Raw genomic sequence first — 25,896 nt, 5'->3', positions numbered from 1 at the left:
AAAATAAGCCACGTAAAAATGGAAAATTCACAGAGAGTCTGGATTATGTATTTTGTTGTGTTTTCTTTGATTTTTTTGACTGTAAAGGAGCTAAGTACAGAGAGACATTTCATTATATGGGCTGCCAGGCTAGACCAGAATGGACATCTTAACGGTATGACTTCAGGATTTGGATCTAAGAACATGATGCTTTGGAAAAGAGTTTCTTCTTTTGTTTTCACAGAGGACGAGACTCTGTGGATTGCTTCTATCCCAATATGGTATGATAGACCACGCCCTCCTGAAAGGTTGCTATGAACATCTTCAAAAAGTACTTCACTCAACTGCCAACTGAGAGGAACCTAGCACACAGGTTACACCATGAAAGACCTAAATAACAGCGCCCCCATTCAGCAGGAAGCAGTTTGGAGAGAAAAAACTGCGCCCATTTTCCCAAATATTGCTTATAAATGTTCTTTTACATTTAAAGGGGGAGATGATATAGATATGAATTTGCATTGGTATAGATTTTAAGGTCAATTTTGTTATATGTATATGTATTTCTGATCTTGATTAAGCTATTGTGATTGTAGTTCATTTTAAAAACTGTAATGTATAATTAGGAAATATAGGTTGTTAATGGATAATCATTGATAATAGTTAAGCTTGTAGTCATGTTATTAGGTGTTCTAGATGTGTAGAGATATATTTCAGTTAGATAGACATTCTTCATATCTTTCAAAGACTGCAGAATATGGCATTTAATGTTTTAATAACTTAGGGTTTTTCATGACAATGAGACACGTCTGCTCCTGGCAGCACCAATCTACTTCAAGAGGAAGATGGGCATCGAAGAGGCTACTTATGGAGTTTGTTAGCCATTTGGGCAAGAAACTGCTCTTGCCTGGACTGTTGCATAAACTGGACACAAGGAACCCACAGAAAGAGGACTGCTAAACTTGCCTAAAGGTGAGATGGTCTCTCAGGGTTCCTGATTCGTGAAAGAGTCTGCGAGACATTCTGCAGGACACAGCAGAAAGTGACTGAACTGTCTTTGGAATTTTTCTGCTTCATGGAAATGTCTGCTGGACACTATGGGCCTGAAGGCCGAAGATGGATGCCCCAACGGTACAGAGGAACTTTGGGTGACTGTCCAGGCAGCGAGTTGTCTCTGTCATTTCTAGAGTTTTATAAGTTACTTATTTCTTGTTTACTTAGGTAGCATTATATCCTTCTGGAGTCTTTGATGGAGTTGAAGAATAAATAGATAGTTATAGCTTTCCTTAGTTATGATAAAAGATAAAATAGATTTAAATATTGTAACTGTAATACTTGCTTGATAACTGTTTTGTTACATGTAATTTTACTATGTTAAAGTTAAAGCCTTTCTTTTTTGTTTAAACAGAAAAAGGGGAAATGATGGAGGAGTGTTTATGTGTTACTTTCATTATTAATAAAGAAAACTGCCTTGGCCCTTTAAGAGAAAATTAGGTAGGTGGAGTAGACAGAACAGAATTGTGGGAACAAGGAAGTAGAGTGGGGGAGACGCTTCAGGCAGTCGCCATTGGAGTCTCCATGCTGCTCCTCTCCGAGATGGACGCAGGTTAAGATCTCTCCTGGTAAGCCACACCTCGTGGTGCTACCCAAATTACTAAATATGGGTTAAAGGAAGATGTGAGAGTTAACCAATAAGAGGCTGAAACTATGGGCCAGGCAGTGTTTTAAAAGAATACAGTTTCCGTGTAATTATTTCGGGTGTAAAGCTAGCCGGCGGCGGGTGGCGGGACGCAGCCCCGCCGCTTCACACTACAGCGCCATCCCTGGGCTGCTGGTCCTGGGTTCTATAAGAAAGCCGACTGAGCAAGCCATAGAGAACAAGCCAGTAAGCAGCACCCTCCATGGCCTCTGCATCAGCTCCTGCCTCCAGGTTCCTGCCCTGCTTGATTTCCAGTCCTGACCTCTTTCAAAGATGAACAGCAATGTGGAAGTGTAAGCCAATTAACCCTCCCCGCCCCCCCCCAACTTGCTTTTTGGTCATGGTTCTGTCACAGCAACAGAAGCCCCAACAAAGACAACACCTCTACACGAAAATTTAAAAATGACACACAAATTGTGAAGTCCCAGATAGGCAAGAAATAGATCAGGTATGACCTATTAACACCGGTGTCTCCTGTCTACTGCCTTCTGGACACTGTGTGGGGCAGAACAAGGGATTAGAATAGGTTCCAGATCTGGGTGTTCATTCCTCTTGATTCCATGTTTCCATATATGCACAAAACATGGGGTTCAGACAAACCGTCAAGACTTTCTAGTAACATGCCTATCTGTGTGGTAGACACTAGATGCACCCATCTCTCTTCAGGAATGAATGAGTCATCTCCCAGCTGCCGGAAGCCATGCCAACAGTACACGCCCTTGGCTGGATTGCTTTGGCTAAGGAGAGCCCATGAACCCGGGATCGCACCCTTTCCTGGGAGGCCACCAGTGAACTCGGTGACTGGTAAAACTCCTACCAGTATGCAAAGATCTGGTCTCTTTGCCAGCTCAGGACTAACTCAAAGGGGTTGCCTTGAATTTCGTGTGGTGTTGTATCAGAGTTCCATTGCGACTCAACTGCAGCTTAGTCTCTTGCCGTGTCCAATTCTGCACCTTTCCTCTCTCTTCCTTCCTTTGCTACAATCCTGGGTACCCACAAGTTTTCTGTACATCACACTCACATGAGAGCTGCTCAATAGTAAATGTTGGACATCGCTTTGGTCAGAGGATCCAGAGAAATGCAAGCCATGAAATGGTCTCACAGCTCTCAGGTATAAAGGAAGGATCGAACCTGGGTTTATCTGCTACAACGCTGCTGTGATACAATAAGGTAAAACACAGCTACCTGGGAAATGCTTTGTTCACCACTGGTGTGGGAGGTCACTGGGAAATGCTTTGTTCACCACTGGTGTGGGAGGTCCTTCCGTCTATGCATTGCTTTTATTGGTTACTGAATAAAGGAACTGCTTTGGGCCTACAGCAGAGCTATAGGGGAACAGAGCTGGGCGGGGAAATCTAAACATAATGCTGGGAGGAAGAAGGCAGAGTCAGAGAGACGCCATGGAGCTGCCAGAGTTAGGCATGCCGAAGCTTTTCCGGTAAGCCACTGCCATGTGGCAATACACAGATTAATGGAGATGGGCTAAATATGTAAGAGTTAGCCAACAAGAAGCTAGAGCTAATAGGTCAAGCAGTGATTTAATTAATACAGTTTCTGTGTGATTATTTTGGGTCTAAGCTAGCCAGGCGGCCGGGAACCAACAAGCAGCCCTCCATACTACACACCATTATTATTAGTAAGTACCGGTACTATGGCTATGGGGAAACATGCTGTATATTGCCACAGAAAAGGCTTGGAAGCTAAAAGACCTTAGTTCTCAACTTGGTTATCTCTCTATATAGCCCTGATTATGCATTCTTAGGTCACGTATATGACCACCAGCTTTGCAAGACTCTTGATGGTGTCTGACTAACGTCTTCTCCAGCCCGCTCTCCATACACAGCTCACACATGGTCCCATTTGGCTTTCTTCAAACTTGTCCTCCATAACGCTCATGGCCTCCTCTCTCACGTATGCAGAGCCCTGCCTGTGGAAACCCTGCCTGCTGATCAGGGCTCACTGCAGAGGCTCCGTGTCAGGAAGTGACCCCTGGCTACGGGCCATCAACTCTCCTTCCTGCCAGAACACACTTTTAGGAAGAGCAGTCCACACTGAGACCTTCTTCCTGTCACCTTCCAAGAGGGTCCCCATCCATTCGTCTGTTCTAATCCATGCTGTTCACTCAGATCACCTCTTGGCTGGCCGGTGCTGAAGCCATCTTGCTTCCCCGCCCCACCGAAGCAGTAAGGGGGACAGTGAGTCTTGGCTCTATAAAATCTAGACTTCAGCTCCTGAGAAACTGCGCATACGGTCTTCACACTCCTTATTTCTGACAGCACCTTCTCAAGCTCCCTCACTGGGTTTCCTTTCGGACTCTTGCAAACTACACGAGTCCACATCCAGACCTCTATCTCTCCTCACTCTCGGGTTCACCCAGCCTCATACATGCGGCTTTAAAGGCAAACTATGTGCTCACAATTCGAAATCTGGTTCCATGGCTATAACCTTTCAAGAATTATGAAATCAGCCAATCAGCTGCCTCCTGCTACCTGTCTGTCTGTCTGTCTCACAGGGGCAAGCATATTCCAAGCTGAATCTGCCATCTTCCTTGGCCACTCCCCAGAGTCGTTCAAGGCCCTTAAAGAAAACACACGGAAGCTCGTGGTGGTACGAGCCTGTTATTCTAGCCTCACACTTCTCCTGCCTCAGCCTCTAGGGTGCTGGATTAGAGGCATGCACCAGCGTGCTTCTACCTCTTTACCGGTCTCCCTCTTCTCACAGTTCAGGGCCTTAGTACGTATGCCCTCCGAGCCCAATGCAGGCATCAGCAATTTCACCAAGTCCTCTTAATAGCTCCAACCTCTCTGCCCCAAACTGTCCATCAGTCAGGACACTGGTCAGTCTGTTTATTATATCATAACCAAAGGTTGGGCAATCATGCTACAAAAGTTCTTTTTTTCAAAGCAAGTTTCTCTGCGAGTGATCAGGGGATGTGCGTATGCGGATCTGGACCAGAGTGTATGTTAAGGAAAAGGTCCTCTAAGGGAAAAGCGATCTAGTGATGCCCTCACTGGTAAACCCCCAAGGGATCTTCAGAAGGAATAGCTTTGCCTCCCTGGCTTCTGGCCACTCTGGATTTCTCAAACCTTTCTCAAAGGCTCAAACCTTGTTTCTTTTTTCTGAAATGTTTCTCTCACTACCTCTTTTAGTATAGGTTGACTTTTTCTTACCCAGTAAGGCTCAACCCAAATCCTGGGGAAAAAAAAAAAACCCAAAAACTCCCCCTGAAGCTTTCCAATGCCTATGCATGTATTTCTTAGAGTTTAATCTAGTTGGCTACTTTTCCATCTGGATCTCTGAAAGCCTCTCACATAACCAAAGGGCAAGTTATGATCGGACTGCTATGATGTGAGATGTCCTTCTGTATGTGAATTTCTTTTATTCGCTAATGAATAAAGCTGTTTTGGCCAATGGTTTAGCAGAGTAAAGCCAGGTGAGAAACCCGAGCAGAGATACAGAGAAAAAGAAGGCAGAGTCAGGTCAGATGCCAGCCAGCTGTTGAGGAGACAAGACATGCAGAAAACGAGGTAACGCCCAGCCTCGTGACAGTACATAGACTAATAAATGGGTTAATTTAAGATGTAAGAAGAGCTAGCTAGAAATACTCCTGAGCCAGTGTGGTAATTAATATAGTTTCTGTGTGATTATTCTGGTCTGGAGGGCTGGGAGAGGAAACTATAGTTCCTGTTTATATTCAGGAATTATAATTAATTATATTAATTCAGAACAACATGAAGAATGTTTAAGCTAGGCACTCAACAAAAACCCAATGAGCAAGGTGCTTTTCACGGGCTCCAATTTATAATGGTAACCAACAGACTACTAAAGGTTAGGTGATACTAACTTTCCCTATCTCTAGTCTTCGGAACACAAATATTTGCTGGAAAACCTTAAAAATATGTTATTTGGGGTCATGTAGCTAGTTAGTGGCAGGGCAGGAAATCAAACTCGGGTATCTGTGACTACACACCCCATGTTCCTATCATACTTAGGAAACCTCTTTATGCAGCAATGGGGAGAGGACAAAGGGTCTCCCAATGTCCCCACAAAACCACTCTGTTCTCATCTCTTGCCTCCTCTCTGAGCTGAACCCCTGCTTATTCATTCCAGTTCAAATATTGTAACTGCTTTCCCAATCTGTTGAGTCATTTAGGTTTCTCTGCACCCCCATGAGGGTTCAACAGTACTGAGGCAAACTGAGGAGGAGTGAGCAGCCCTTGGGGAAGGTATCTGGCAAGACATTGACCAGAAAGAGAATGGAGTACTGACTGGGCAGATTCTCTCTCTCTCTCTCTCTCTCTCTCTCTCTCTCTCTCTCTCTCTCTCGGCAAAACCATCTAACTTACAAAGGAAAACAGAAAACCTCCCGAATCAAAATTTGGAACATATTCTTAAGGTCATACTCTTAGGTAATGTTTAAATCAATAATTTCTTGGTATGCATCTCCTCCTTTAACAAAAATACAGTATCATATGAAAGGATGTTCTTTGCCACCAAGCAGTCAGGACACTGGTCAGTCCTGTTGACCCTAACCTGGAATCCAGAGAGGTTCAATGCCCAAGGCAGTTGCTACTACAGATGTACATTCAAGGTTCCTAAAACTGGTTTGTCGTACCTCTTTGCTTTTGCTTAAACAAACGCTCAGACTTCACTGCTCTAGTTTTTCCATAGGGCATCCCCTGATGGGCACACCTGCGCCGTAGCAGGCCAAGGTGACGGTGTGGATATTGCTACAGCCAGTTTAGCCGGTAATGCGTTCAAGATGCAGAGACGTGCATAAAGGGAGACTGCGGCTCGGTATAAAAGAAGCGGAAGGGCTGCTAACTGCGCAGAATAGCTAGTGAGGGCCAGGCACATTGGCCCTGTATGGTAGGCAAACTAGACTCTTGGCAGAACCTCTGTACCTGAGTCACTAGGATGAAGTCGGTATTTCTCAGCATTTTAACATTAAATCTGGTACCAATATTTCTAATTTCTGCAAAGCTAAACTATCCTTGACAACTCTAAGCATTGCACACTTGATTGCTGCACCTGGCAGATCTTTGACTTTAGGATCTGGTTCCAACACTAGTGAGTAGGTGTAGAACTGAAACAATGGTTCTTTAAAACCTCTTTTTTAATCGTCATCAAAACTGTGCTATGCACAAGACGAAAGCCAGGCACCACCATCCAAAAGACATTAGAGATTCAAGTGTTTATATGTGCTTACCTTTTGTGCACTTTCGGCATCTTCAACGGCAAAATCCAACCTGGCCTGTCTGGGGCTGATCAGGTCTTTTAGTGTTAAACAATTTACCTCCATCTGGAATACACAATTATATCAGAAAACGATTTCACACTTGTTTCCCACTCCAACAACAAAAATGCCATTTGTGAACATACACTTGCTCTTCCCTAGAGCATTCCTGGGAATTTCCAGGAACACAGACACCCTCCGACCCTCATTAAAAACTCACTGAACAAACGCTTAAAATATACTTAGAAGTCATAGAAAATCAGGGAAGAAGAAAAACTGATCAAACCAGTAATTCTTTACAAAAATCAACAGGCAAAACAGTTAACAAATTAAGGAGGGTGTTGGGCAAATGTCAGAAAGTTACAGGGTCTCCCAGGTCAGTTAATTTTGGCGCAAAGAACTGGGAGGAATTCAACTTTGAGTGGGTTGAACTACGGGGTGGACTGAAACCCGATCTCGAGACCAACCCGTCTGGGATGCACGCAAGCCCCTCCCCAGGCATCTAAGCACACCCCAAGTTGAACTCTTCCCATGGAACCCCTTAAATCGTGGGGGAAGGACCAGTCTCCTTCACCCAGGACTGCAGCCAGCACCACCGCCAGGCCACTCGGATTCTGGGCCAGTGGCATGGCAGCCCCGGGCGGGTAGCCCTTCTCCCCATTCCCAACTCCCCATCCGCAGGGGCGGCACGCTTCCTTACTGCCGCTGTGCGATGGAGGCTTTCCGTCTCCGGGGACACCCTCCGCCACACGCGTGCGCGGGCAGGGCGTGCGTGGAGATCTCAGCGGCCGGCTGGCGACATGGACAGAGCCGGGCCAGGCTCGTAGATCCCCGACTCCAGCCAGCCAGCCAGCCCAGAGAGCCAGCTAGCGGTGTCCGTCCGTCCGGCCGGCAGCAGCGTTATCCTACCCGCCTTAGCCAAGCTCCAGCCCGGGACCGCGGTCCCCGCTAAAACACCTCCTCTGGCGCCTTGAGACCGAATTTGAGCATTCACCAATGAGCGGCGGGCGCAGGGGCGGGGCCGACCAATGGCTCGGCGGCACGGCCCGGAGCCCCGCCCCTCGCTGTCTTGGCGCTCGGCGCCGCGCCTTTCCCCCTCCGCCCGCCCTCCCGCCCGCCGGATTATTGTCGCCTCGCCCCCTCCCCCTTCCGGGTACCTGGAGGCGGTGACGCGGGAGCGATTCCCGCGGGGACGCGGGCGCGGACGCGGGAAGCCCGGGCGGGGCGGGGCGGGCCAGCGCGCTCTCCGCGGGGCGCCTTTTTGTTGAGCAACCCCGTACCCGCGCCGGTCCCCGCGGAGCAGATGGAGCCGGGGAAACGAGCCGCGGGCGCTGGATGCTGATCCTGCCGCCCTGCCCTCCCCCCAGCGACCTGCGGGCAGCGGAGTTGCCTGGACCTGCCAGGGCGGCTCCCTAGCACCCGGTGCCGGGTGACACGTGAACTCTGGTTACCACCTGGGCTGGGAGCAGATGGCACGCCCGTTAGCCCTGGGAACAAGCCTGGAAGCCACACCAAAAGGTTTTTTTTTTTTTTTGGAAAGATTTCGTGGTGTTTCCTTCTTAGAGCATTACGAATGGTCGAGGAGGTGTTCTTAATTAGTTTTTCTTAAGCTTTCGGGCAAACAGTCAAGGATATCCCCGGAATACTGCCGATTTGTATGAGATGTTCGCTTCTTTGATTTCTTATTTAAAGTATGAATATAAGGAAAGATGGCTGTTTCAGGCCTCCTTGAGAAACTCCTGTTTAGAGCCGTTTTGGATCTGCAGAAAAATGGAAACAATACTTTAAAGAGTTCACACGTCTAGTACCCAGTTTCTACCATTTGCGTAAATACAGGGCATTTCTTAGAGTCACGATTTATTCAGGTTTTCATTTTACCTACTGCTTATTTTCCTGTGCAAGGACATCGTTTTTGTTCGTGTCTCCTAAGCATGACAGTTTCTTATTATGATCTCCACGTTTTCCACCACTACTGGTATTTTGTAGGGTACCCTCAACTGGGATTTAGAATGGTCCTCTTTAACGCATGCCTACCAGCCACACCCCCCCAATTTTACTGTGAAATTATCATTCTCATTATCCTTTCTTAGCCTTCGCTCTCCAATATGTACAGTGAACCATCAGCAGAATTCAAAATGTTCAGTCAAGTCGTGCACATTTTTGCTTCAGGCTGCTGGTAAGTACAGCCTAAAAATGGCCACCGGGCCATATTTTAGACAAGACCAGAAAGCATGCAAAACAATCATCACGGACAAATAAACAGTAGCAAAAAAATATTTCTCTGGAAAACAGCACTTTGACCACTACAGGGATAGTTCAGGCAAAAAAGTGCTTGCCATGCCTTTGATTCCTGGTACAAATATTACCAAGCTGGGTGCGGTGGCGCCCGTTTGTAATCCCAGCATCAGGCAGTTAGGGACTAATCCCTGGGGCTTGTGGGCTAGCCAGTCTAGTCTAATCAGTGAGCTTCAGATAAAGGAAAGACCCTGTGTCCAAAACAAGGTGGGGGTTGGGGAAAAGGCTTAATCCCCCCAGTGCTTGCTGAATAAGCAGGAGGACAGAGTCAGGATTCCTTGTGCCCATTTAAAAAGCTGGGGGTGGAGTGTTCTGTAACCTAGGTTGCGGAGGCCTGCTGATTCCACATGCTCCTTGCCCAGTCAAGCTACCTAGCTGATGAACTTCAGTCTCTGGATGAAAAGAATGGATTAATGAGTAAGTAAATAAAATGAAGAGAGATATTGAAAAAAGACATCCAATGTCTATGTCAGGTTTTCACACTGGCCTTTATATGTACATCTCCCAATCATACACACACACACACACACAGTGGCTAGAGAAATGATTTAGGCAGGCGTTAAAAGCATTTGCTGCTCTTGCAGAAGATGGGAGTTTGTTTTCCAGCATCCAAGCTGGGCAGCTCCCAGTCCTAGGGCACTGGCTGCTCTTTCAGGATTCCTTGGGCACCTGCGTTCGTGTACACGTAACACCTCTCTCTGCACACAAATTAAAAGTCAATCTTAAAGATAAAACCCAGGTGGATGGTTTCTTTTTTTTTTTTTTTTTTTTTGTTTGTTTGTTTGTTTCTTTGTTTTTCGAGACAGGGTTTCTCTGCAGCTTTAGAGCCTGTCCTGGAGCTAGCTCTTGTAGACCAGGCTGGTCTCGAACTCACAGAGATCCGCCTGCCTCTGCCTCCCGAGTGCTGGGATTAAAGGCGTGCGCCAACACCGCCCGGCCTGGATGGTTTCTAAGAAGCACTTAGGTTGTCCTTTGACCCCCACACAAGTATGCATAACTGTGCATACATGTGCTTTGGGAACATACATATGCATGCACACACACACCAAAAGACAAGGAAACTTGATCTGAAATCTATCCTGTAGACCGACAGAGGAGCATTGGGAAGTGTAAGGGGTAAAACTGGAGCTTCCTGCAGTTTTTTCCTCAGGTAGAGGCAAAGAATGTAGATAAGAAAATGCATTATTTATGACTAGTAGTTTTCTGTGAACGCTACAATAAATTAACCACAAAATGACTGACTTAAAAGAACAGAAGTTTGCTGGGCGGTGGTGGCGCACACGCCTTTAATCCCAGCACTCGGGAGGCAGAGGAAGGCGGATCTCTGTGAGTTCGAGGCCATCCTGGTCTACAAGAGCTAGTTCCAGGACAGGCTCTAAAAAAAAGCTGCAGAGAAACCCTGTCTCGAAAAACCAAAAAAAAAAAAAAAAAGAAAGAAAAAAAAAAAAAAAAGAAAGAAAAAAAAGAAAAAATAAAGGCCTTTGTCAACAGCCACTCATGGATCTGAGAACCTGGTGCATTAGCGTCTCTAACGAGAATCTCCAGTCTTATCAAGAAAGTCAAGAATTTCATTTGAAAAGAAGAGGTACATGTATTTGAGATCAAGGTTGGCCATGAACTTTCTCATGGAACATTGGTACTGCCTACCTAGGCCTGAGTTTCTTCTGCAAGTGGCAGGCTAATTTGGAAGACCCTTTAAAAGCCTGAAACATTTTATTTTTTTATTCTAAATATTTCTTGGACACTTAGTTTAGTTTCTGAAACCGCTTGCTACCTCTTAAAATTATTTCTAGTTATTTGGTGAGGGATATGTGAGGTTATTACTAGAATCAGAGTTTTTATTTCTCTATTTGATTAAATGGAATACATCTACACTCATTAACTCACTTTATGTATATTCATGTACACACATCTATATTAATAGCATAACTGTAGCACTAATTCTAATTGTTCTTTTTTTAAAATTAATTAATTTATTTATTTATTACATATTCAATACTTTGTCTGTGTCTGCAGAGCAGAAGAGGGCAGCAGACCTCATTACAGATGGTTGTGAGCCACCATGTGGTTGCTGGGAATTGAACTCAGGACCTTTGGAAGAGCAGGCAATGCTCTTAACCACTGAGCCATCTCTCCAGCCACCTCTAATTGTTCTTAATAAAATCGCAGAGTCAGATATTAGGGGGTGAAAGCTGAGAGATGAGAGAAACAGTGCAGCCAACCACTTTTACCACTCCTGAATCCTCAGACCAAGGGTGATCCCGTCCTCCTCAGACTGCCTCCCAAGACTGCATTCTCTGACTGACTGCTTCAGACTGCACCTCCAAACTGCATCTCTAGATTGCATCTGAGCTCCTGACTCCTCCCACCTTGTATTCCTATCTTTGCTCAGTTCTTCTGTACAAAGACTTCATAAAAAAAATCTGTCAAACGTGAACTTCCTGAACAAAAGGAATCCTTTGATCAACATTACCCATGTAGACTGTGAAGACATTTTTCACCAGAACTTTTAGTGGAAAACGGGTAAACCTTGAAGTGAAGACCACAATATTTTCTAAAATTCCATGTACAAAATTGAGAAGCTTCTTGATGCTTCTTGACTTGTTTCTTAGTTACTTTCCTATTGCCACGACAAAACACCATGACCAAACAGACTTATGAAATCATTCAATTTGGAGGCTCATGGTTCCAGAGGGTTAGAGTCCATGACCATCATACTGTGGAGCATGGCAAACAGGCAGACAGTTGTGGCAGTGGAGCAGTAGCTAAGAGCTTACATGTTGAGACAACAGCCATCACACACACACACACAAACACACACACACACACACATGCATGTGCACGCACATGACAGAGACAGACAGACAGAGAACATGAGCACTAACAAATGGCACATCTCCCCCAACAAGGCCATACCTACTTATCCTTCTGAAACAGTAATATCAACTTGGGGCCAAGCATTCAAGCATGAGTCTATGGGTGCCGTTCTCATTGAAATCACCACAATTTGTGATGGGCTTACACCATGAAAGAATCAGAAGTGAAGATGCATTTACTATCTCACTTAAAACCTTAGCTTATACTAACTTACCTTTAACATGCTCAGAACACTTCCTTTCGCTTATAGTTGGGCAAACTCATCTAAGATGGACCTACAGGGGGAAAAAAAACCCTGTAACTATCTGATATAATGTATTAAATGCCTGGACTCAAAAACGGCTGGCCACGTTGTATAGTATCATTCATTTACTGGCTGGGAGCTGTGGTGCAGTGAGCCACTCTACATGGCATGGTAGACTAAGACTGCATAGCACCAACCCAGGGAATATAAAGATTCATAATATCAATCCCACTGAATATGTATAGCTGTCTTACCATTGTAAAGTCTCAATCTTCAAGTCAAGCCATCAAAAGTCAAGAAGTGCCTACAACATAATTTCTAAACTTATTTCAAGACATCTTTTCTTCTGAAAGACATCTTAAAACTTTTTGTACGTTATTTATTGTGTGGCTGTGTGCATGCACGTGTGTACCATGAAGCACATGTAGAGATCAGAGACAATTTGCAAGCGTTGGATCTCGCCTTCCAAAGTGTGAGTTCTAGGGACTGGATTCAGGTCATCAGGCTTGGTGGCAGGTGCCTTGACCCACTGAGTCATCATATTGCTGGCCCTCTCTGAGTGAATTTTGTTAGTCTCCTGTCACATATATTCCTAAGAAGTCTTTTAACTGCTCAGGGCACCTAAACCTTCCGATGCCAAGTGTTGGTTTCTTTCTGCCCTCACTGGTGATGCGAGGAACCAGGAGCCTCCATATACTACAGCTCTCTCTTGCCGAAATCCTCAAATAGAAGGTGAGAGATGCTCTTCGATGCCACTGTACTCTGGCTGAAGGGCATCAGCCATGGCTACTACCATCAAGTGAAAACAGATTTGGATCTTGTCTGTTTTGAGCATGTGTCCTGTTACTAGTTCTGCAAGGTGCCAAAGTCCAGAGATTGGAGATTGTACTGGATCTCTTCCACACCTCATATGTCCAGTAAAGACGAGACACATCAGGCCAATGTCTTGTATTAGTCAGGGCTCTGTAGAGCAGCAGGACTTGTAGGATAACCACTCACATACTCTGGTCTAACTAGCCCAGCAGTGGCGGGTTACGAACGGAAAGTCCAAGCATCCAGAAGTTGCCCGGTCCACAAGGCTGATGTTTCATTTGGTCTTCAGTAGACACCGGAATCCCACAGATGTAGTCTCTATGGGTTTGCATGAACAAGCAGGCAAAGAGCAAAAGCTTCCTTATTTCACGTCCTTATAAAGGCTTCCAGGAGGTGTGGCCCAGATTAAAGGTATGTCTTCCCACCTCAGATCCCCATCAAAGGCTGGTGTCTTCTAGAAGTGGATCCTCCTCCTTCAAACCAAGCAAAAATAATCTCTCACAGGTGAGCCCTCCATTTCTGGATTGTAGTTCATTCCAGATGTGGTCAAGCTGATGGCCATTACATGACTCTTAGCGTTTAGTAGTTTTTGTCTTGATTTAGACCTAGGTCTCTTTATTCAACTTTTTCTTAGTTGATGCAGTTAAATTCTGTCTACTCTTTTGATCCAAGTAGGATTTTCTTCTGATTCTCAACATCAGGATTTCTTGCTGGCGAGTATTCCCATGAGATCACTTCACTATTTTCTTAGGCATCCGGACATTTACTCTAGGAATTTGTTTTTCCAGTTTACTGGTTACTTTCCTTGTAGCTATTAAATATTTTATTGATATTTGCAATTACAATGACATAATACAGGCATATCCCTTAGGGTAAATTGTTTTTGTTATTTTCTCAAACTTTCTGTAATTGTTTGATCTTTTTAAATAATTAAATGTTTCGGGGATTAGACCATAGTCAGAACCAATATAAATCAACCGAAATGGCTAGTTTAAGAACAACACAGTTACATGAACATCTCTTCATTTTTCCAGTGCCTCTTTTAAAGGAGGGAAGTGTTATAGTGCCCAAGATACACTACTGAGAACAAAGAAAAAGAGACAGTGTGAGGTATCACATTATCCGTGGGACTAAACCTTACAAAGCAAGAGCAAGAGATGAATTAAATATTTTGTAATAGTAGAAACTATGGGGCTCTGTAGCACAATTAATAAAAACCCAGAGACAGAAATTAGGGATCAGCCTGAAGGTCAGAAAAGCATAACAGCCAGTCACTGGCTCTTACCTCTACCTCAGTCTGAAATGGCGATCCTGCCTCCAGGAATCTCAGAATGAGACCGTGTCTGTGAGCTGTGTCCTCCTATTTTATATTCCTCTCTAGTGCTGGGATTAAAAGCATGCACCACCCTGTTTCTATGGCAAACTAGTGTGGTTACTGGGATTAAAGGTGTGTGTCATCACTGCTTGGTCTGTAAGGCTGACCAGTGGGGCTGTTTTACTCTCTGATCTTCAGGCAAATTTTATTTATTAAAATACAAAAGAAATATCACTACAGGGCTCTTATTGTCCAATGGCTTTAAAAATATTATTGTATATGTACGCTTGCGTGCGTGCACACACACTCTTTTTGTGGAATCAGTTTTTTCCGTTCACCATTACATGAATTCTAGAATGAGACTCCAGTCACCAGGCTTGGGATGCAAAGTCATCGAGCTATCCCCAATGATTTTGTTGTTGCTGTTGATTCTTAATATTCAATTAGACTTTAAGAGAAGGAAAACATCATGTGGTTGCTCAGAGGCAGAGTTCACTGAAGGGCTGCAGATAGGGCACTGTGATGTTCTACCTCAAAGTGGCAGTCTGAGAGTTAATTGTTTATCACCTCGGCTGCACCTCAATGCCCAGATAGTTAATTAAACTTTATTAAGGCAGTTTCTGTGGAAGGTGCTTCTTTCTCATGGAAATTGGTTAGTAAGTAAAGCAGAGTGACTTCCATAACGCAAATGGGCCTCATCTAAGGAGTTGAAGACACAGACGGAACAAAAGGGGGACATCTTCCCATGAGGAAGGTGTTATTCTGTCCGTATACAGGCTTTAGACATACGCCACATCTGCTCTTCTTGGTTTAAGATATACTGCCTTTGGACTTAAACTACAACGGTTTCTGGAATTTTCCACCTGCCAGCTGCTCCCATTCTGAATTGTTGGCCAATTCTTTCAGACTGGCCTATTTCAATACGTGCGTCCCATTTTTCCTTTGTACGAGAGACCCCTAACTAATTCAAGGCAGCCCAATTCTTGTTTTTCTAGGAAGTGGGCAAGGGTAATCATAGGTGTCATTCTGACACCCCTACCCTAAGTCCTGTCTTCCAAGCCACTGGCAATCTTGCTATCTAAAAAGAGCATTAAATCTCAATGAAAAATATTTATAGGCTGGGCAATTCAATGCACATTTGTAAGAGCTTCCGCTGGTCTCATTTACTCTTTACACATTAATTATTAACACTCATAATGAAATAATAATAGTACTATCATGTATTTTCACCACAGAGGACACCCTGCACTTTATGAGCTGCTGGAAGCCAATTTCTGTTTGTAATGCACACAGTCGTCTGCTTTAAGCCAGCCAGGCATATAAAAATAAGTACCGCTGGTGTTTGGATTTTAGACAAGAAGCCTTTGGCACTACCACGAAGCTATGTCCAGGATCCAAACACAGTTTATGCCCTCCACCATCCCACCTGATTCTTAGTCCCTGGCACTATGCTCCCTGGATTGTTTTATAGTCTCAAAAGAGAGCTTCCTACTTGGAATCCCTCTGTGACTCATTCTTGAATAACAGGTAGAGTGAGCCAATGAAAATGTCACACCATGTCTCCCTTCTGCTCCAAACATTCCAGAAACTGTCCACCTCACCTCATGCAAGGACAAGGAGAATGTCCTTATGATGGCGTTATAAGAGCTCAGAGGTTTGGCTTCTAGTCTAATGCTTTGATCATCTCTCCTTAAGTTCCTCTTCATGTTTATTGCATTTAAGTCATGCTTGGATCCCTGTTCATCTGTGTAACCCTTCTTATTCTGCCCACAGGACATACAACAGTTGCTCCCTCTGATAGAAGGCTTTTCGTTCGGAGAGTTGTTTATCTGTCTCCGTCACACCTTTCAGGAATACATTAATATCGACACCAAATGAACCTCTGAACTTCAGTGGCTTAGCAAGGGTCGTTCATTTCTCATTCGTGTTTGCTAACTGTTTCTGGACGGCAGGTACCATAGCGACTCTCATACCCAGCTCCTTCCACGGAAGTGTTCTTAGGTGCAGCTTCAAGCCTTCTATGTCAGCTTGTGGAACACAGACAAGACAGTAGGGGAACCGTCTCTCACTCATCTCGCACTCTTGAGAGAGGAAGCAGAAGTTGATGCCACAGTGGACTCAGGGTACACAGTGATTGTTGCCACAGTATTATGGAAAAGAGCAGGAACTCTTGGGGGCAGCTAGATATTTCTGTCATAGACTGCACTCTGCCCAACAGGCTCCTTGTTTAAAGAAGGCTACACGAATATCTCTCCAGTACCATATCCAGGACCAAGTCTAAGAGCTGGTCCTTTGGTTTTGGATTGCTGTTAGGACCTCAAGGTGCATCCTTGGGTCATTTATTTGATTTTTTTCATGTCAACATAATATAAAAATTCCTGTAATATTGTATCTTGAAGGTTCTGGAAGTTCATTCTTTAATTTTCATTTGTCTCTAGAAAAATTTTAATTTTCTCCTTGATTTCTTCAATCATCGACTGATCATTCAAGAACATATTGTTCACTTTCCATGTGTAGTTTCCTGCAGGTTGTTTATTTTTCTATTGACTTTTGGTTTTATTGCATTATGATCTGCTATGACTGATATAAGAGGTAATTTAAGTTCATCTGGATTTGTTAAGACTGGCTCTAGAATGTGGTTTGTTTTAGCAAGGGACCCATGGGCTGCTGAGAAGTATGTATGTTCTTTTGTGGGGTGGACTGTCCTGCAGATCCCTGCTTAGTCCATTTGGTGATGGTGTAGTTTAGTTCTGAGCTTTCTCTGCTGGATTTTAGCATCCATGACCTCTCTAGAGATGAGAATGAGATATTGAATCCCCCATCATCGCTGTATCAAGACCTATTGGACCTTTTACATATGCCAGTGTTTGTTTCACAAGGAAGCCCAACATTTGACACATATCTACAGCTGTTATACCTTCTTGGTGAACTGTTTTCATTAACATATCCTTATGGGATACGCCTTATATCTTTTGACTATTTTTCTTTGAAGTCGTCTTTATCAGACATCATAACAGTGTCTGCCACTTTGTTTTCAGTTTCTGTTTTGTTTCTTCATTAAAATGTTTTCCTTCCCTTAACTCAGTCTGTGGGAGTCTTTACCACTGAGGTATGTGTCTGACAACTGAAGGTTGGGTTTATTTTTTTTTTTTAAATCTAGTCAGACAGTTTGTGTCTCTTTATTGGCAAGTTGAGACTTTTTAAATGTAAGTTAATTTTAAGGGACACTTACTAATTCCTGTAGCTTCGTTATTTTTCTGTTGGTTGAATTGTGTGTTGACTGTTTTCTTAGTATGAAGACTCTGTAGACAGACTATGCTGGTCAAGATGGATTCCTTCCTACTTCCTCTTTGTTCAGGCATTCCTCTAGCGAAAGGGAAAGTTTTTTGTGCTCTCATGATTGAGGCTCCCTTTATTTATCTTCTGTGTATAATATTCTCTTAAGCATCTTCTGTCCTGCTGGGATGGTGGGGTGGGACTCATAAACTGTCTTTGTTTATGTTCGTCTTGAGAGGTCCTGATTTCTTGGTCAGTTTTAAAAGATAGCTTTGCTGGGTATGGCACTCTCAGCTGGCAGTTACTTATTTTCAGAGCTTGAATATGCATCATATTTTATGCTTCCTGAAACTGAGGGTGCTGATGAGAGATTTGATAGTATTCTAACTATTTGATAGTATTTTAACTTTTTTAACTAACTTAGGTTTTTTTCCCCACTTGTAGCTTTTGAAACTTCCTTGCTTTGTATTTTTGACATCTTTATAGTATTATGCCACCGAGTGGTTCTTTGCTCATGTGGGTTTGGGTTCTGCATGCCTCTCATGTTTGACTTTATCTTTCTTTCTGTAGACTTGCCTCTTTTTCAGCAACAATGTCAATCATCCACTATGTTCTCTATGTTTCTAGTATTTCTCTCACTGATTCTTCCTTCCTGTCGAGTCTTGGGTTCACTCTCTCGATTGAGAGTCACAGAGCTGCTTGGCACTGGATTGCATTCGCTTTTCTTTTGTTTTCCTGTTGATACTCTGATGCAACTTCCCCAACTTTCCCCCAGCCCCGTCCTCCATATCTGACTGCCTTTCTTCTGATCCTCTTCCTCCTGGTCGCCTTATTTCTGATTGTCAAATCTATTGATAATAATTTCCACTGTGCTATTTATCTGAGTTTTAAAACATTTCATTTCCACTCCTCATCTCAATTTCCTTGCCGAATCCGTCTCCATGTTTTTGTCTTCTTCATCTGTATTGCTGATTTTCTCATACATTGTGCTGGCTTTGACCTCTATGTGGTTGCCATTTCTCTCTAGGCCCTGGGCTGGATTCACCTGATTATTTGTATTTTCTTTTAGATCACTGGTTGTTTTGACCAGAAGACTTAGGAGATTGTCACCTGACATCCACTTCCTTCAGCATGTTTGCATTAGGTAGCAGAGGAATTCCAATCTTATGAGAGTCTCACTTTCCACATTAATTTTTTTTTGCATTTCTGGGTTGTGCTTTGTGTATGTGTCAGTTTCAGTAGCTCTTTGGGGTTTGAGGAGGATCCTCTTTTGAACATCCACTTGTGAAGGTGCAAGCCTACGTCTCATTCTGCAATAGCAAACTCATGCTAGAGCAGGGACAAGATTCTATCTCTTGTAGGCAAGAGACAGAAATACATTAAACGTAGTTACAACACTCTAATATGCCAGCAATGACCTTAAAAAGTGAAACTGACCAACTTACTCTGGAATATGCTTTCGTCTTAACAATTGATTCAGGCAAGTGTGGGAAAAGGAAATGGATGTGGTAAAGGACGTAGATAAGGAAAGAGGAGGAAGAGGAGAAAGTGTTAAAATGGAAGGATGAGGGGGAAGAGGAGCAGGGACTCTTGAGAGAAAGAAAAGAGGGCAAGAGGGCAAAGAAAACAAAAAGAACACATAAAATTTCCCAACAATGAAAAAGCTCAAAGCCAAAAATAAGACGGCTAGAAGAGGGGAATACAGAATAAAACTCCCTTTAAAAATCAAGGAAGCACATGGAGGCCACTGAGCAGATGCAGTGCTTGCTGCACAGGTGTCAGGACTGGAGTTTCGAGCCTCAGAACCTACATAAATGCCAGGTGGGCATGGCAGCCCGCTTTCGATCCAGCACTCCGGAGGCAGAGGCAGTGGACCTCAGAGCAAGCTGAGTAGCTGGTGATGTTCTTCTTTTCTGGCGTGGGATGTATCGCGGAGCCAGAGGAAGGGAGACCCAGGACGCGACCACGTGCATGGGAGGGATGTTTATTAAGGGAAGGGGGTGCTCTACAGTGCGGGTCAAGGGAGGGAGGAAAAAGAGAGAAAGATAGAGAGATGAGAGAGAAAGAGAGAGAGAGAGAGAGAGAGAGAGAGAGAGAGAGAGAGAGAGAGAGCAAGAGAACACATGGCGGGGTTTTTAAACTTTTAAAGGGGTACAGTGTTCCTGGGAAATGTAGTTTTTGGGTCCGGCAGGGTGAAACTGCGATCTGCGCTTGCGCACAGGGGCCTTCTGCTCACAAAGGCCTTCTGGGAGGTGTAGTCCTCATCCCATGAGAATCACATCTCCACCCTTTTTGGTTTATTAAAAAATTTGGGGGGAGTCTTAGTGGGTAGGGAATGGGGGCGTAGCCCGGTCTCATAGCTGCTTCCTGCTGACTTTGTGGGCTTCGAGGGATTTTTTGGGGGGGGGTGTTCGATGTCCTGGTGTCCTGGTCCCATTTGTCCTGGGATGGTTCCGGTGTGTCCTGGTTATGATGTCCTGTTTACTGACGTCCTGGGATGTCCTGGTGGTCCGTGTCCCGGGGATGGCTGATTGAAACCGCATCCGTTGGTGTCTTGAGGAACTGGGTTGTCGTTAGGTGCTGGAAAACAAGAATCACATTAGGAAAAGAAAGATTAAGGGGGGGGGGGGGATATGAGGTGAAGACTTAAGGATTCGAGGTAGTGGGGGGCTTTAGGGTTTTTTTTTTGAGGCCAAGAGTGATAAAAAATTAAATGATACTTATTCCGTTTGAATACTTATTTTGTTCGTGTGCAATCCGTTCAGGTGTGTCAAGCTGGCTTCCTAGAACTTAAATAAAATGGCTTAAAAGAGAAATAAGGTTTTTTGACCATATTTATCATCTGAATCCCTTGTCTCCGTGAGCGATGATGATTCCTGTAACGACAACTAAGTAGTTATTTAGAATTTAGAGGTCATACATAGGAAAAGGAAAAGAGGGTGTGTTAGTGTAATAAAGAGTTAAGTGTAGATGGAACCGTTATTTTTCTTGTATTGAAGTTGGTGTCCTCTGGAACTTGAGAGAGCAAGGTCCTGTCTGAGTTACTGTGAATGAGGAATCTTCTTGAGTTGGAGGAGTGAATGGTTTAAGGTGTGACAGGTGAATCCAATGAGGAAGTCCTTCGAGCTTGGCAGTTGTGGGAGTTAGAAGAATTACTCTGAGGGGACCCTGCCATTTAGGGGAAAGGGGTGAGGGACGTTGACCTGGGGGAGAAAATAGTACCTGTTCTCCAATCTTAATTGGTGGTGGACATGGATTAGCACATGGTCGAGGTAATGAGTAATCAGTGAAATCCCACAGTAGTGAGCGTAAGTGGGTTAGTAATGGCGTGAGCAGGTGATCAGGTAGGGGGGAGGTTTTAGGTGGAAGGCCAGGGGTTAGAACCGGCCGTCCATACATGAGTTCAAAGGGTGAAATAAACAGCGGGCTCTTTGGTAGGGCTCTAAGAAGGGCCAAAGGTAAGAGCTTTACCCAGTCAAGATGCAGTTCCTGTGACAACTTAAGAAGGGTGTCCTTTAGAGAGCGATTGGCACGCTCTACCTTACCTGAAGACTGAGGATGGTACGGGATATGAAAATGCCAAGGAATGTCGAGAGCTTTGGACAGGTTTTGAGAAATCTGGGAGGTGAATTCAGGGCCGTTGTCTGATTGGAGAGAGGTTGGAATCCCAAACCGGGGGATGATTTCTCGGAGAAGAATATCGGAGACTGTCTGGGCTCTCTTGTTAGTAGTGGGGAAGGCTTCAACCCACCCGGACATTGTATCCACCAAAACCAGAAGATATTTAACTCTTTTGACTGTAGGCATATGAGTAAAGTCCAGCTGCCAGTCAGTTCCTGGAAGAGAGCCCCTAGCCTGATGGGTAGGAAAAGGGAAGCTACGGTATTTAGTCTTAGGATCTGACTTTTGACAGATCTGACAGGAGGCAGTCATGGCCTTTAGAAATCTTATATCCTCAGGAGTAGGTTGGAGATGAGCCTTAACAAAGTGGAGCAGGGCCTTATTATTAGGGTGAAAGGGCCTGTGTAGGTAGGACAGGATCTGCTGGGTGTCGGGTGTCTGTGGGAGTGTGGGCTGTACTGTAAGGACTCCCTGGGGGGACTGAGGTAGATCCGGGCTCTGGAGTGCTGCTGTCTTAGCTGCCCTGTCAGCCTGATTGTTTCCCTTGGAAACAGTAGAACTGTCGGACTGATGAGACTGGCAGTGAATAATTCCTATAGCTTTAGGGAGATGAGAGGCTTTTAATAAGTCCATGATATGATCAGAATTAGTTATGGATCCACCTTTTGTCGTAAGAAGCCCACGCTCCTTCCAGATAGCTGCGTGGGATAAGAGGATATGAAATGCATACTTAGAGTCTGTGTAGACATTTAAAATTTGTCCTTCCGCTAGCTGAAAGGCACGGGTGAGAGCTATTAGTTCAGCCTGCTGGTTGGTAGTATGAGCAGGGAGTGCCTTTGCCTCAATTATCTCTGTATCTGATACTATAGCATAACCCGCTTTACGAGTCCCATCACATAAAAAGGAGCTGCCATCTGTGTACCAGGTGTAAGTGGCCTGGGACAGTTTGCCCTCCTGTATATGTGAGGGGTGAGGTAGTAGGTCCTCTAGGATTTCAATGCAGGAGTGGGATGGGGAGTCATCAACCTTAGGTCGAGGTAGAAGGTTTGAAATATTAAGAGGCGGGCAGCATTGAAACGTGAGACTGGCATCTTCCACCAGTTCCACCTGTAGGGAAAGAACTCTAGAAGGGGGTAGGGTTTGTAAGCCTTTGTAAGTTAGGAGATTGGACAAGTTATGGTGAGAGAAGACTGTGGTATGCGCTCCAAAGGTCAGTTTTTTTTGACTCACGAATCAGAAGCTCAGCAGCTGCCAGTGCACGTATGCAGGGTGCCCAGCCCCGAGTGGTGAGGTCCATCTTCTTTGACAGGTATGCTACAGGCGCAAAAGAAGGTCCCAGTTGATGTCCTAAGACCCCGAGAGCGTATCCCTCCTTCTCTGCTACATAAAGAGAAAAGGGATGAGTTAAATCCGGAAGATGAAGAGCTGGGGCTTGAATGAGAGCCCGTTGGAGTCTCTGGAAGGGCTTTATGATCGAATGGGGTAAGGGCTCACGCAGGGAGCCCAGAGCTGCTTCGTACAGGGGACGAGCTAAAAGGGAAAAGGAAGGGATCCAGGAACGCAGGAAATTGGCCACTCCCAGGAACGATAAGACCTCCTCTTTGGTCAAAGGAACTGTAAGGGATTGAATTAGTTTTTTTCTGTCTAGAGTAATAGCCTTTTGTGTTGGGGTTATGGTTAAACCCAAATACGTTACCTCAGTAGTGGACAGCTGGGCCTTAGAGGATGAGACTCTATAGCCCCTTTTGGATAGGAAGTTTAATAGGGCGGCAGTGTCCATCTTGCTGATCTCCAAAGACGGGCTGCATAGGAGAATATCATCTACATATTGAATTATTTTTGATTTATGGAGAGACAGTGAAAGCAGATCAGAGGCCAAAGCCTGGCCAAAGAGGTGTGGGCTGTCCCGGAATCCCTGGGGAAGGACGGTCCAGCTGAGCTGTGTGGAGAAATTAGTGTCCGGGTCAGTCCAGGTGAAGGCAAAGATGTTTTGAGATTGAGGGCTAAGGGGAATGGAGAAAAAGGCATCCTTAAGGTCTAGAACTGAAAAGTAAGAGGTTCCTGGAGGAATATTGTATAAAAGTGTAAAGGGATTAGCAACCACTGGGTAAAGGGGAACAACAGCTGAGTTAATAAGCCGGAGATCCTGGACCAAACGATAAGTCCCGTTAGGTTTCTTAACAGTCAGTATAGGGGTGTTGAAAGGGGAGGAGGTGGTGCGGAGCAGTCTTTTCCTCAAAAGGTCAGAGATAATCGGTTTATGTCCTCTACGGCTCTGGGAAGAGAGAGGGTACTGAGCTTGAGTATCTGGTGGGTTCCTGTAATTGAATGACCACAGGGGAATGGTGTTTAGCAATGGCAGGATTTTGAGTGTCCCATACCAGAGGATCCACCAGGGAGGCTGGAAGAGGAAGAGAGGCGTTAGTGTCAGAAGGCTGGGGAGCCAGGAGCAGCAGTAACTGTGTCGTTGGCGAGTCTGGAACAAAGCGAGTGGGGGGAGCAAAAGAAATGGAGGCTCCCAGTTTAGCTAAAAGATCTCTTCCCATTAAAGGCACAGGGCAGGTTGGCATGACTAAAAATGAATGAGTGAGAAAAATACCTCTAAACACGCAATTGAGTGGCAGAGTCCGCTGGGGCAAATAGGGCTGTCCCCCTACCCTGACAATAGGGGAATTTGAAGGAGAGGTTGGTCCCCAAAATTCCCTCAGAACCGAATACGTAGCTCCGGTATCCAAGAGAAATGAGATGAGCCTTCCCGATACAGTGAGAAGTACCCGTGGCTCCTGGCTGCAGATAACCGTGGCAGTTGGGGCGGAGCTCGGGCACCTTCAGTCATCCAAGGCCAGACCCAAGAGGTCCACTTGGGCATTCTCTGTGTCTGCATCACCGAGCACACGAGGACAATCTATAGACCAGTGACCTTCCCTGTGACACCTTGGGCAAGGTCCCTTGGGGCTGCGTTGGGGATTGGGGCATGCTCGGGCCCAGTGGCCCATCTTACCACATTTGAAGCACGGACCCGGTGGATCACGCCTTCCGGGAGGCGGGGGTGGTGCCCGGTTGGGGCAGGACGAATAGCCCATCATGTCGGTCGGTTGAGCAGCTGCGGGTACCACGTGGCAGTGACCGTGGGCCTTGTCATTTCTCGAGTGATATACCTTAAAGGCTACCTCTAGAACTTCCGCCTGTGGGGTTAAAGGGCCATTCTCCAAACGCCTGAGTTTGGCTTTGATATCTGGATAACACTGATTAAAAAAATGAGTCATTAGTATGTTTCTGCCTTCCGTACTCTCCGGGTCTAGGTTTGTGAACTGTAACAGGGCCTTTGTGAGACAGTCCAGAAATGAAGAAGGATTTTCCTTCGTATCCTGAATGACCTCTGAGAGTTTAGAATAATTTACCGGTTTGAGGGCAGCCTTACGTAGGCCCGCCAGGAGACATGTTATGAATTGGTCTCTGGCCAGGATATCCCCTGGGCTGTTATAATCCCAATGGGGGTCCTGTTCCGGAACCGCCTCTGCTCCAAGGGGATGTGATGCTAGAGTTTGGTGAACCTCGTCTGCGTATTGTCTTGCCTGTTCCCAAATCCGTCTGCGTTCCTCGGGCAGGAGATTATTGGCTAATATGGTGTATACGTCATGGAATGTCATATTATAAAACTGTGTTAGGTACTGAAATTCCTTAATAAAAGTAGTAGGGTTACAGGTGTAAGACCCAAGTAAGTTAGCCACGTGAGAGAGCTCGGACAATGAGAACGGAACATGAACCTTTACTAGACCATCTACCCCAGCAACCTCCCGCAGCGGCAGGATGGCCGCAGGCTTAATTTGATCTGGATCAGGATCTGGCCCGGTGACCGCCCGCGCGCGGGTGCTAGAGCGCAGGAATGCAGGGAACGCCGTGATACCCTAGAAGACCGAGGAGGCGGAGTCGGGCGGGCGGGCGATGGGGAGGATGAGGCACCTGAAGTCCCACGTGATCTTCGCCAAGACCTAGACCTGGACCGTCTGCGCAAAGGGGGAGGGGAGGGGGAGGAGCTGGTGGAGCTGGATGAGGACCTGCTGGGAGGAGAGCGGGAAGAAGAATGTTTAGGTGGAGTTTTGTTACGTCTGGACCTGGAGGAAGCAAGGTTAGGTGAAGATTCTTTAGCTTCGGGAGGTTGTTCCTTAGACCTAAAGGAGACCCTGGGGGATTTAAGTAGAGTGTCGTCTGCCTGGGCGGAACGAAGGGAGGCTGTTCTCCTGGGCCTGGAAGGTGGGGGTTCATCCGCAGGGTCCATTGCGGGAGTGGCTGGTCTTGAATTAGCAGCAGGTGGCATAGCTAGAAACATGTGGGCAGACGAACAACGAGAAAGGGCAGAAGAATCTATCTTGAGAGCTAGGTAAAAGAAAGCAGAGACATATATTAGTTCTTTACATCTGCCTGTGCGATGGCAGTGATTGGCTAACTCCTGTAAAATATCGGGGTCACAGGTACCGTTAGGCGGCCATTTGCAATTACCCTCTAAGGAATATGTGGGCCATTTTTTGAGCATAGACGTATTA

The 25,896-nt window shown here is 45.3% G+C and overlaps 1 protein-coding gene across 1 annotated transcript in view; it reads right to left on the bottom strand.

Annotated features, from left to right (window-relative positions):
- E2f7 (E2F transcription factor 7) overlaps positions 1–6,977 on the bottom strand; it is a 39,799-nt gene extending 32,822 nt beyond the window's left edge. Inside the window, exon 1 of the mRNA XM_038315109.1 lies at positions 6,885–6,977. Within this exon, the coding sequence (XP_038171037.1) occupies positions 6,885–6,977 (93 nt within the window). The remainder of the gene's footprint in view (positions 1–6,884) is intronic.
- Positions 6,978–25,896: the final 18,919 nt, after the last annotated feature.

This window comes from Arvicola amphibius, chromosome 17, assembly GCF_903992535.2.
Source record: "Arvicola amphibius chromosome 17, mArvAmp1.2, whole genome shotgun sequence".
Lineage (NCBI taxonomy): Eukaryota > Metazoa > Chordata > Mammalia > Rodentia > Cricetidae > Arvicola > Arvicola amphibius.
The sequence above is the reverse complement of the archived record's forward strand: the minus strand, read 5'-3'. Positions and strand labels throughout refer to the sequence as shown.